Raw genomic sequence first — 13,480 nt, 5'->3', positions numbered from 1 at the left:
CAGTAGAATGTATGCGAAAGGAAGAAATAGTCCATTAATGTGTACATCCTAGTTACAGAAAGCCGTGGATACAGTTACATAGTAAAAGGAACTCTGCAGCTCTGATTAAGGATTTTTGAGCTGGACAGACTATCCTGGTCTACCCATGTAGGCAAAATATAATCACTAGACTCTTTTGCATAGGGGAGCAGGAGGAAGAAGGCCAGAGATGGAACAATAAAGACAGAAATAGGGACACATAGATACTGTGTTCCTGGAATTGGTAAAAAGATGGAGAACAGGAATGAGCCAAGGCCTGTGGACAGCTTCTAGAAGCTGGAAGAAGTTAAGATACAGATTCTCTCCTGACGCCTCCAGAAGGAAAACATTCTACTTACACTGTGGGACTTCTGACCTTTCTAAGGATAGGGTATCAATTTACATTAACAGCAGCAAATAGGAAACTCACACAGAACTCCTGTATATACCTATATACACAGTATATACCTATATACACAGTACATAAGGTAAAGAATAGTCTTTGGAGGCCTCTCCAATGGGATTAAAGCAGGATCAGGAATACAGGGTCCATCCTGGTTTCACAAATGATCAGCTGTGCAACTACCATCAAGTAACAATCTGAGGCACTTCACTTTCCTCTATAAAATATTAGTCTGGAGGCTCAACAATAGGCACCTGCCTGGCAAGGGCAAGGCCCCAAGTTCAAACACCAGTCCTGCCCCCAAGAAAGTAAACAGGAAAAAGACAGCACCTCCTCTATCTAATCGTTTTTACGAAAGTAAAGGGGTTTTGGTTTTTGTTTGTTTTGCTAATCCTGGGCCTTGAACTCAGGGCCTGGGCACTGTCACTGAGCCTCTTTAGGCGTAAGGCTAGCCCTCTACCACTCCAGCCACAGTACTATGTATGGCTTTTTCTGGGTAGCTCAATGGAGATAAGAGTCTCACAGATGTTTATTGAAATGAACTCCAAGAAAAGGAAACAAGAGGTTCTTTGTTATTTTGCTTTTTGTTTTGTTTTGTTTTTTCTCCTTTGTAGCTGGTTTTTGTTTTTTTTTTTTATTTCCGAACTTTTGAATGCGAGTTTATCTGTTTGGGGGAGGGTAAGGGAGAGCACAGAATGATGAGACAAAGGGTGAACAAATGCAGCAGTAATGCTCACCAGACACAATGTTGAAAATGAACTGTACAACTTGTGGGGAAGTGGGGTCAGCAGGGAAAAAACTGGGAGAAAATGAGGGAAGAGGTAACACTGTTCAAAAAGAAATGACTCATTATCTGACTTATATAACTGTAACCCCTCTATATATCACCTTTACAATACAAATAAGTTTTTAAAAATTCTGACTGACTTATCTGCCCAGGCTGGCTTTGAACTGCAATTCTCAGATCTCAGCTTCCTGAGTAGCTAAGATTACAGGCATGAGCCACCTGCGCCTGGCAAGGATATTTCTTTTATTTTCAATTGCAATATTATCTCAATTACAATAAAATAACATGTATGTAATAAAGCTTTAGAAAACTATGAGAAATTCCTTTATGAGAATTTCAACAAGGATTTGCAATGAGGAACAAAGCTTTAAAAAGTGTTTTCATTTGTTTTTAGCTCTGAGCAGAGTAAGTGATTCCAACATTTTGTATCGTTTGAAACATTTGGAGGCAGATTCTATAGTTTTCCTTCCTCACCAAAACAGCTTTCTTTGAAAAGGTTTTCAATATATTTTGTTATTGGCAATGGTTTTTTAAAAATGCCACCAACATGGTGTGTTTTGCTCACTATGGAGCATGCCAGCCACTGCAGAGTTCTACAAAGGAGAAAGAATTTAGTCTTGAGGAAGCCATGTGTGAGAAGTGAAGAGCAAGCCTCAAATCTGTTTCTCTGAGGATGGGGGATTGTGGAAAATTACAGAGTGTGGAGCAAGGCAATTGAATCAAACTTCAGTCCATCAGGTGTTATCTTTAACCAGCTGCAAGCAAGCTATCCAGGAACAGGTGAAGAGGCTTAAGTTGAAGGGAGCAAATAACTAAGACCAGATGAGGTTCAAAGGAAGCAAGAGCCAGTGGTTTATCCAGGTCCTGTTTGAATAAACTGTCTTCCAAGAACAGATGGGAAGGTCAAAACCTTCATAGACCACACAAGCTATGGCTCTCAGCACTCAAGAAAAACAACTCCATTTCTTCTCATGCCCCCAGGAAAGCAAGCAAGCTTTGAATCTCTGAACACTTAATTTTCCCAGCTAATCTAGACCTGAGATGCTAGAAATGAATGAGGTTGGGTTTGGAGTCATGGCAACAGCTCTAGTCTGTGCTGAGCTCAATTAGAAGCACACTGGCCACTCGAGGGAAAAATACAGGATGGGAAACGAAAACTATAGAATTATAGCTCAATGAAGCCAATTTAATGTTGAAAAAGAATCATTGTACCAGGTGGTTTGGGCAGATTTTCGTTTTTAAGAAAGGTCTCCCTAGGTAACCCAGTCTGGCTTTGAGGTTATAGGTCTGAGATAATTAAAAAAAAAAAAAAAAAAAAAAGGGAGAATATTCTACTATAGGTCTGAGCCACCTCACAGGGCTGGTAAAAGACTTCAAATTTTCCTCCAAATGGTAAAATAGAGGTCCTTCAGTAAGGACAACAAACAATACACCCATAGCCAAGGATAAGCTCATATCTAAAACAGAACTCTTCCAAACCCATGAAGATATTGTGGTGCTTTATATCCTGAAAAGGTTCTGTCTCCTAGGAAAATAAGACTGCAAAGTAGCAGCAGTCTCCAATTCACCTTGTCCTGGGGGCTTTTTGGTTGACAAGGACCCTCATTATGACAAAAATCATGGCTGAAGTAAGCTGCATTATTCAAAAGACAAACATTTGGGAAGAGGGGGAAAAAAGGAGGGAGAAAAACATATACATCAAAGTACCAGCCTAAGTATGTTTGAACTATGATTTTTTTAATTTACTTTTTTGTTGCTTTAGAGGTGATAGATAGCAGGGTTACCTTTACATACATCAGGTAATAAGTAGTTTCTTTCGCATAGTGTCGTCTGTTCCCTCACTCCCAATCCCTCTCTCCCACCTCCACCCATGAGTTGTACCGTTCACTTTCACCAGTGTCCAGTGAGCTCCATTGCTGCACCTTTTCATCTGCTTCTGTGCCTTCCCTCCACCCTCCCACAGATGTGCACGTAAACATGTCATCTATAAGTTAAAGAATACAGTCATCAGAAATAGAAAAAACAAATTAAGAAAAAAGTCTTTTGTTTCCCTATCTTAGGAGTATATTTAGTATGTATATTATTTTATGTAAATTCGAAGAAGCACTTAGGCATTGCACCTTTGTGATTCTCTCCTAAAACTATCCTCTTTTGGTCTCACTGTATCTCGAATCTTGTGTAATTTGTCATATCTCAGTGCATTTTAGATCTAACTTCCATGTGTCAGGGAGAATATGTTCTGTTTGTCTCTCTAATCTTGGCTTACCTCACTTAACATGATTTGTTCTAGTTCCATCAATTCCCTGCAAATGACATTATTTTATTCTTTCTAACAGCTGTATAAAATTTCATCATATATAGGTACTACATTTTTTATCTATTTTTTTTCTTTTCTTTTCTTTTCTTTTTTTTTTTTTTTGGAGGTGCGGGGTCCGGTTGTGGGGCCTGAACTCTGGGCCTGGGCGCTGTCCCTCAGCTCTTCAGCTCAAGGCTAGTGCTCTACCACTTGAGCCACAGCGCCACTTCTGGCTTTTTTTTCCTGCTTATGTGGTGCTAAGGAATCGAACCCAGGGCCTCATGCATGCAAAGCAAGTGCTCTACCACTGAGCCACCTTCCCAGCCCCTTTTGATCTATTTTTGATCTATTTATCTATTGTGGGGCATTTGGGTTATTTCCATATCTTGGCTATTGTGAATAGTGTGGCAATGAACATGGATTTGCAGGTGTCCTTATCATATCCTGGCTCATGCTGCTTAGGATAGAGGCTGGAGTAGGGAAGAGGCTGGGTCATAGGGAATGTCTATGTTTAGTTTTTTGAGGAACCTCCAGACTGCTTTCCAGAGTGGTTGTATTCATTTACATTCTCACCAGCAGTGTTGTAAGGTTCCTTTTCCCCAACATCCCTGCCAGCATTTGTTGTTAGAATTCAAAATGTTGGCCAATATAACTGGAGTAAGATGGCATCTTGGGGTTGTTCTGATTTGCATTTCCTTTATGGTCAGGGATGAGCATTTCGTCATGTTTCTTTGCCATTCTTACCTCTTCTGAGAAGTCTTCTTAGATCCCTTGCTCTGGACTATGATTTTTTTTTTTTTTTTTTTTTTTTTGCCAATCGTGGGGCTTACACTCAGGGCCTGGGCACTATCCCTGAGCTTCTTTTGCCCAAGGCTAGCACCCATTTGAGCCACAGTGCCACTTCAGACTTTTTCTGTTTATGTGGAAGTGAGGGATCATTCACACATGCTAAGCCACATTCCCAGCCCTGGACTATGATTTTAAAGGAATTTTTAAGTTCTACAAAACTTGGCCCAGTGAGGCTACATCCTCATATTTTTTAGCCCTTTTATTTTCCAAAGAACTGTCTGAATTTTATTTTCTGTAAAGCTAAAATGAGTCATTAACAAAGGCAAAACTCCAAAATAAGGCCTAAGCAATTTACCCAGCAATGAAGATTTCCAGGTCCCAGCTCATGCCTGCCCATAGTCACCACACGTCCAGAGTTTGTCTCCTCTCCACACTTAGAAAACCAGGGTGCCTTTTCCAGTCCCACTTTTCAGAATTCAGGTCTAACTCCCAGTCCCTGATTCTCAACTGCATGTCTAAAAATGGAAACAAATACAAAAACTAGCGTCTTAGATAATATAAAACAGCATCTCCCCAACTTGATGACCACCTTGTCATAAACAGTCTGTCTCCATCCTCTTCCTTGCAGCTGAGACTGAAAGGCCACCAAATGCACAACAAAAGCAGGAGCTCTCACAGGGGTGACCACTCGGACACAGGCAGACCTATTCACTCACCTGCAGATAGATGATGACTACACATGTACCTGTAGCCTGGAACAACACTCTAGAACTTCAGTAAAATCATGGACCTGCCACTCAGGTCCCATAGCAAGAATTACTCCACACAAAAAACACAAGATAACTGTAGTCAAAAACAGAGCACAACCAGAGCACTGAAGAAAAGCTGCTGCAAATCACAACAGAAAGCGAAGTACTTACCAAGGACACCAGCCTTTCTGTTAACGTTGCAGATGGGAGGGAAGAGATGGCAAAGTACTGTAAGTCTGAGCCCTAACTTGTGCACTTCTCAGGGAGGAGCTTGAGCTCTCAGTCTGCTAACAAATTGCAGCTGGTCAGCAAAGCCAGATGGAAATGGTGCGTAGCACAAGGAGCTTTCACCCGATCAAGGTCTGAATGCTGGAAAGCTTCCTCCTCACGGTACAAGGTGCTCATTGAGTCTGGAAGAGTATTGTTTTATCATAGTATCTAGTAAGCCATTTCTTGTCTGTTTGCTTGTTTCCAGATTTGATGGCTACTCTGAATTTCAGATTCTACATGCCTGTATCAGTGAGAGCTAGGAAGAGGGAAGAAGTTATTTCTCAGTATATAAACAGACTCTCTGAAGAGTAGCAGCTGCTTTCTGGTGTGTTAAACACAGAAGTAGCGATTATGAACTCCGATGAGGATCTGGCAGGAGCAAAGAGGTAGGTACATAGCTCAGGTCTCAGTTCCAGTATCATTTCTTCCAAGAAGTCTTTGACAGACCTTCCCTAACTCAATTCCTGATGTGGGTCAGTTGCCCCTCTTCTTTAGTTACCTCCAGGAGCCAGTATTCTTCAATGACAAGTTCATTGGTCTCTGAAACTAGTCCCACTGGCTTATAACTCCTCAAGAAGAGATGTTTCACGCCACTGGCTTCCCAGGGTCTAGAATAATGCCTGGCAGAGAGTGATTCAATAAGCACACACCAAAAGAAAAGTACATAAGCTGTGCACAAGCCTGTGTTTTGCATCTGTAATCCTAACTGAGAAGCTGAGAACTAGAGAATCATGGTTTATAGTCAACTCAGTTAAAAAAAAAAAGTCTGCAAGATTCCATCTTGAATTAACCATCAAGAGGCAAAAGGCCGGGCTGAAGGTTTGTCTCAAGTGATAAAAACATTCAAGAGTGTGAGAAATGGAAAAACCCATTTCCAAGCCAGAGAAACCAAGTAGGAGCCTCAAACTCTCTATCTTCTAGATCTTTCTCCCCAAGCCCCTCATCCACCCTCCTACCCAGCACTGTCACTTACTTTGATGCTTCTAGGCCATCTTCTCTCCATAAACTTAATTGTTTCAACTTAGCCTCTGCTATGGAGGCTACTAGCCTTTTAAGAGCAGACATCTGCTTTTTACCTAGGTCCATCCCTAGGTGAAGGATGGACCTGTGAGGAAAAAAAGCCATAGAGTTATTATGGGAGTTAGAATCTTCTCAATCAAAGTGGTTGCTTTATCTTTATATAGGCAATACTAATTTAAGGGTAGCTGCCATCTTGTAAGAAGTTATTTTCGTTGAGCCATATCCTGTTACAAGAATTGTTTTTCTAGGTGTGGCTCAAGCAGTAGAGCACCAGCTAAGAATTGTTTTTCTAACATTTGGCCAGGTGCTCTGGTTTTGGTTGATCACTCAAACTTTTAATCAACCCCTTTTTAAACTAGCCAATCCTGTAAGACTGTGAACCTTAAGTTATGACCCAGCAGAATGCCTTAAGGGTAAAACCTGAGTGGACTGCCCACCCAATGCACTTGCTTACTTGGCTTTCTGTCAATAGCACTCTCTTCTGCAGAAGTAAACTTGGTCTTGCTGAGTTCAAGTTGGTGTCCTTATTCCCATGTGACACCCCACTATCCTTTTACCCACTATCCTATTAGACAACATTCACACACTGAAAATACAAAGTTCAAGGTGTTAGTACATTTACACTTGTGTAGACATCACCACAACCCAACTTTAGAACATTTCCACCCCTGAAAGGTTTTGTGCCTATTTGTAGTATTTCCCCCTTTCCTGGGGACCATTCTTCTGCCTCCCAAAGAGAAAGGACAACAGAAATGAAACAAACCCACCACGGACAGCATTCTCAGTAGCTGTACTGTTCAGAGCTGAATTCTGCAGTTTGTTAGATTTGTCTATCCTGAGAAAACATATGCAAGCTGACTTGGTACTACAACTTGGAGTTCTCTCAACTCATCTCTCCACGGTAGCATACCAGAAGCATTTCTGACTCAGTTATACTCAGAGTAATTGTATTCTCATTTTAAGTCTGTGAACAATTCTAGCTCCTCTAATCCCTCCCAGAGTGTTCACTCGTATACCTTTCAATTTTATTCTAGTCCTAGAATCTTTTTTTCCTGAGATTTCCTCCCAATTTTAAATATTCTCTTAAATGTCCATATAAACATTTTTAATTTTTTTACTGTCCAAAAAGCAATTTCATTCATCACTTGGTGGCCTTCACTTGTCTGTTTAGTATATAAACCAGGTGCAATTCAGAGCTCCAAAATTATCTCTAAAAATCTCAACAATGATAAAATTAAGCCATCCATAATTATACCCCATAGGACTTCCATCGTTTTTCATTATCCAGTTGTACTTGCTATGAGCTAGCTAATGAAGAGACTGGAGTGACGGTGAGGGTAAAAGGAAACTCATCTCTGCAAATGGTGTGAGGGGGGTGGGGATGGGAGGAATGCACAGGGTGGCAGAAGCACCAGGTCTAAATGTGGTCTCTCAAACTAGCAGCCTCAACACCCTATGGGAGTATCTTACCAACGCAAATTCTCAAGACCCTAACCCAGACCGACTGGATCAAGCCATCCCACAGATTCTGATGTGCTCATTGAATGACAGACCACAGCCAAGATTCTAGAAATAGCTGGTTGGAAATAATTGTAATTGGCTCTATTGATTTCCTTCTAATCTCTAGAGGCATATCCCACTTACACATGAGTTCTCATTTATCATTTATGAGTATGTTTTCATTGCTCTGCAGGGCTGGTGGTTTGGTATTAAACTGGCTAATGAGCAGCAAGCATGCACCCCTGCTGGCTGCCATTCACTGGTCACAGGAATATTGCGTGCAGCAAAGAGCTTAGCATTCAACCTTCTTTGCCATTCTGCACTCAGGAAACAAGCAAGGGGAGGGTCCAGAAGTGTCATTTGACACTGACAACAGAGGCTATTTTTCCTTTGTATCTTGTACAAAAGAGCCCAGGCACAAAGACTAACCCAAGAAGCTAGTCTCTGTGCAGCGGGGCTGGACAGAAAGGTGATGCTGACAGCTGCCTTGGCAGACGCCAACTCCAGCATCATGAACTCATCTTTGGCTCACCTCCACTTTGCTGGAGGTTACCTGCCCTCTGACTCCAAAGACTGGAGGACCATCATCCCTGCTCTCTTGGTGGCTGTCTGCCTGGTGGGCTTTGTGGGGAACCTATGTATGATTGGCACCCTCCTCCACAGCACTTGGAAAGGAAAGCCATCCATGATCCACTCTCTGATTCTGAATCTCAGCCTGGCTGATCTCTCCCTCCTTCTGTTTTCTGCACCTGTCCGCGCTACAGCATACTCCAAAGGTATTTGGGATCTAGGCTGGTTTGTCTGCAAGTCTTCGGACTGGTTCATTCACATGTGCATGGCAGTGAAGAGCCTGACAATTGTTGCAGTTGCCAAAGTGTGCTTCATGTATGCAAGTGACCCAGCCAAGCAAGTAAATATCCGCAACTGCACCATCTGGTCAGTGCTGGGGACCATCTGGGCCGTGGCCAGCCTGTTACCCCTGCCAGAATGGTTCTTCAGCACTACCAGGCAGCACGCAGGAGTGGAAATGTGCCTCATGGATGTACCAGCGGTGGCTGAAGAGTTTATGTCAATGTTTGGTAAGCTCTACCCTCTCCTGGTATTTTGCCTCCCCTTACTTCTAGCCAGCTTTTATTTCTGGAGAGCTTATGGCCAATGTAAAAAAAGAGGAACTAAGACTCAAAATCTTAGAAACCAGATGCGTTCAAAGCAACTCACAGTAATGCTGCTAAGCATTGAGATCACCTCTGCTCTTCTGTGGCTCCCAGAATGGATAGCCTGGCTGTGGGTGTGGCATCAGAAGGTTAAAGGCCCACCACCACCACAAGGGTTCATAGCCCTGGCTCAAGTACTGATGTTTTCCATCTCTTCAGCAAATCCTCTCATTTTCCTACTGATGTCTGAAGAATTCAAGGAAGGCTTGAAAAGCTTGTGGAAATGGATGGTGACCAAAAAGCCCCCAGCTGCCTCACAGTCTCAGGTAACACCAGCTGGTAACGTGGAAGTTGTTCCTGACAAGGTTCCATCTCCCGAGTCTACAATATCCATTCCAGAGAAGAAAACCAACTCACCCAACTCTGGCAATGAGAAACCTGAGAAGGCAGAGATTCCCATCCTTCCTGATGTAGAGCAGTTTTGGCACGAGAGGGACGCCACCCCTTCCATACAAGACAATGACCCTATCCCCTGGGAACACGAAAAGTGATGAAATCTCCAAAGAAAATCCACAATTTGTTGTCTTTACCGGTACCACTGCTTACTGAGTACTGCCGACCTTAGTGCATAAAGTACAATAAAATTACTATTAGGAATTACAAGAATGCTTTACCTTCTGCATTTTAAAATGTATAATGTGGTAAGTCATTTATCATGTGATAATTATGCTTCAGAATTAAAACCTGGATGTCCAAAGAATTCGCTGTAGAAAACATTGGTTGTGTAGAGATGCTGTTGCCTGTGACCAGAACCCAGATGTTTGCTCAGCAGGGTCAGTGGCTTTTGCACCTTAGGCCCAGCCCTGTACTGTGCTGGCTGGAGTAGAATTTTATTCCTGAACCCATGGATTCTGATGTTAAATGTTTATTTCTCATACCCAAAGCTCAAATTAAAAGAGTTTTGCAAGTGTAAATTTTCCTTCCTTCTTTATTTGCTTGGTATATGTTCTTACTTGATAGCACTTGAGTTTTCCTGATCAAAGTCTACTGAATAGGGACTACTGCCTTATTCAAGTTGGGAGCCATTGCAAACTATAGCTCGATTGGCTAACTTTAACTCAGACTTCGCCTTACCCTGTAAAGGCTGTTTCATTTCCACTGAAAAGCAAAGATCCCCACCTTCCCTCGGGGGAGGGGGGGAGTGTAGCATGAGAGGGAGCAGTCCCCTAAAGCCTCCAAAAATGAAAGGCTTTGCAGCTTCAAGATCTAAACATTGTAACAACCTGACATGCTATACTGTGATTTAAATATTTTAAAGTTGCTCTTCTTTTTCTTCTAAAATGCAGGAAAGTCATTATCTACAATAATGTCTTTTCTCCCAAGAACAACCTAGAGTTAATGATGCAGCCTTAAATATAAAGGAGTTGTAATCTTTGATGCTAAGTGGTATCAACTTTATCTGTACTAATGAATTTGAACCCTGCCCAACTTTGAAGATATTGCAGAGCTTCTAAGTAATGAATAACAAGCATTTTAGATAAAGTATGAGAAAAAAACCAACAAAGTGACACTGTCCAAAAAAAGTACTCTCTACCTGACATGTCACTATAAACCCTTTGTACACCACCTTCAAAATAAAAAGCTAAAAAAAAAAAAACATTAGGACAGAATTTGGCTAGTAGAAAATCACAATGGTAATAAGGAATAAAAACCATGTTCTCTGTACCTATAAATATAGTAAAATTTGAACAAGCAAACTGCTGCCTCATTTTATAGTAAAGTAAAATGCATCTATAAAACATTATGGAACATCTTCCATTATTTGTTCACCCTAGGCTATTTTCACATCCACCCAGGAAGAAAAATTCTTCTAAAACAAACAAGATAGTGAGAGATTATGACTGCTGTTCTTAATGTTAGGTCTGAGATTGTGTTTGTTTGCTTTTCATAAAAGGTCATAGTTTGCTTTTCAACATGGCAAGATACAGATTTCTTTTGACTTGTTCTTTGTAAATTTTACTTAAGCTCACATTTTCAAAAAAAGTAGCTTAATCCAGGAATTCAAAATGTTGTTCTCTGACACCAGTTATTCAAGGATTACATTTAAATTGTGAAACACAACTTAAGAATTTTTATGTCACTAGAAAGCATGAAAACCTGCAGGGTTTGACATTTAAACTTGTAGAGATAAAAGCAATGTTTTACTTCATATAGGTGTCAGAGACTTTGATCATTTCAAATTTATCACTTGGAGCAACAGGGCTTTATGGGGAGATGTCACAGTTGAATTGCAGACAAACACATCAAGATGAAGATACACTGCAATCAAGTGTAATTATAAGGAACCTTTCTTGATGAACTTGATACAATCATAACTTGCTACCTTAAGAAAATGTGAATAGGCCAAGTTTGATTTGCAACTTACTTGAACACTGGAACCCAAATATTTAATAGTTAAGACAAAAGCAGTAAATAATAGATGTCACCAAGTCATTTTCTTCACTCTTCTATACTGTAAGAAATGGCATTAATGAATGAACAAACAGTACTATGTGGAATTTAAATAACAAAATACAGTGGTGTAGAACTCTGACCTTTGCAGGAAGTCCTGTTTCTGTAATGGTTGTACACTTTTTGGCAAGTACTTCAAATTTATTCATTAAAAAAAAAATCACTTGGTGAATTTATAAAAACAAATTTCAGAAGGAAAAATATACAAATCCTATTCAAATCCTATTTCTCAATTTTGCAGGTTGACCCACCAGTCTGACCCACCAACGTGAATTTCAATATGTAGCACTCAGAGTTTCTAAGGAACTTTAGGTTTTGTTGCATCATAGTAGGTGTGAGATAGAAGAGAAATTATCCTCTTAATATAAACGTATCTTCTAACGCATTTACTCATTTGGCATGCAAAGACTTATTTATATGAGCAAGCTCAGAGGATCCAACAATAGGATTTTTTTTTTAATATGGGGAGGTAAATCTAAAAAAAATCATTAGGAATCAAAGCTAAGTCCACGTGTGGTTCACAGGACAAACTGAAAGGATGCCAATAAAGCACAAGCCATTGATGTTCACACACACACACACAAAAACAAACAAACAAAAAAACCAACAAGGAAATCTTCTGACTATTGGCAAAAAGTATTATTGCCAAGTCTTGAACACCAATAAAAGAATTCTCTACAAATTTCTTCCCCTTTGTAGTAGAAAACAGTATTCTGTCTTTAAAAACTACTTAATATTCAAGTTTAGTCAACTTTGGTTTAAAATGAAGACTTTATAAATTGTGTAACATTAATCATATACAATCCACATATATAAAAAGGGTTGGTTTATTGTAGTTCAAATACATAAACAGAACATTCAAACATTTTAAAATTAAACTTTAGAAACAAAAGTTCAACATTCAAACAGGAGGAGAGTTTACAGAGAACACCCAGAAAGGTAATTTTTGTTGTCTAACCCAGGATATTGGTGAAGATCATTCAATGGCGAATAAAAGATGTTTAACCAGTTCTACTCTGGCTAACACATTAGTTATGAATGTGGTTCCATACCTGAGAAGAAATTACTAAATATATCTTCTCTTAGGCTAAACAACAAGACTTGGCCTATAATTCAGAAGGGATAATCAAAGCACATAAGTGAACATAGAACTATACTGTTCTTTAGAGACAAAGGCAAAAGTACGTCCATTATGGTATTCTTAGCCTCTGGAAGAATTCAATTTTCAGTGTTTTTTTTTTTTACCCGCTTTAAAAAACAAAATCAAAACAAACCCCAACTTAGGTTTCTTAAGAGTCTGTGGCATGTGCATCTTGCGAGTTCAAACCACAAATGCTCCTATGTCTTGCATGTGTAACACTGCTAGAAAGAACATCACCAAGTCACTGACTTCCACATCTTATAAAAGGATGATTTTTAGCTTCAAGATTTCAGATTTACCAGAGACAGCCTATATTTGAGTATGTATGTCAGTCATGCCACACAAAGAAAAGCATAAATATTTCGAGTGTTCTGTTCAGAAACGGTTCGTGAATGCTTCTCCTTCTGTTCGTCGGATGGTTTTGCAATAGGTTGACTAATGCACATATGAAAAAACCCTGAAAACTGGCTCATGCAAGCATTTTGATTAATAGATACCCCGGTGGAAGATTATTTAGAATTATTTTGTAGATCGTCTAGTGGGTTCTGATGCTGTAGGAGGTGGGGGTGGACCCCGGCGATCCAGGTCATCAACATAAGCCACGATCAATTTACGCCTCTCCTCTGGTACACAGTCCAATACTAAATACCGTTTGTCATTTTGCAAAATTTTTTCTACATCTTTCAGGTGCTGATCCGACTCTTGGATTAGCTTTTTGGATCTGAAATAAGAAAAAGAGGTCCAAGAATTACTGACTGCTGTTCACTCATCTTTCAGAAATGAGCTGGAAATGTCCATCTAGCTCCTAATTGTGTTTCCATTTTTTTTTTTTTAAAGAAAAA

At 40.2% G+C, this 13,480-nt stretch overlaps 2 protein-coding genes across 8 annotated transcripts in view; one reads left to right on the top strand and one right to left on the bottom strand.

Moving 5' to 3' along the window:
• The first annotated feature begins 8,304 nt into the window (after positions 1-8,304).
• Gpr151 (G protein-coupled receptor 151) lies at positions 8,305-9,537 on the top strand. Its single transcript, XM_070035982.1, has one exon. It carries the CDS (start codon positions 8,305-8,307, stop codon positions 9,535-9,537), a length of 1,233 nt encoding a protein of 410 aa, XP_069892083.1.
• A 2,769-nt stretch (positions 9,538-12,306) lies between these two features.
• Positions 12,307-13,480, bottom strand: part of Tcerg1 (transcription elongation regulator 1) — a 63,201-nt gene continuing 62,027 nt past the window's right edge. For 6 of the 7 annotated variants that reach the window (XR_011375321.1, XM_070036315.1, XM_070036316.1 and 3 more), the window contains one exon: positions 12,307-13,359. Coding sequence is in view for 5 of the 7 variants with exons in the window: in XM_070036315.1 (XP_069892416.1) it covers positions 13,158-13,359 (202 nt within the window). In the remaining 2 variants the exon portion in view is untranslated. The remainder of the gene's footprint in view (positions 13,360-13,480) is intronic. The other variant, XR_011375320.1, reaches the window with a different exon arrangement.

Source organism: Dipodomys merriami, unplaced genomic scaffold, assembly GCF_024711535.1.
Source record: "Dipodomys merriami isolate MVZ:Mamm:240054 unplaced genomic scaffold, mDipMer1.0.p SCAF_27, whole genome shotgun sequence".
NCBI lineage: Eukaryota > Metazoa > Chordata > Mammalia > Rodentia > Heteromyidae > Dipodomys > Dipodomys merriami.
Note: the sequence above shows the minus strand (reverse complement) of the source record. Positions and strands in the feature narration are given on the sequence as shown.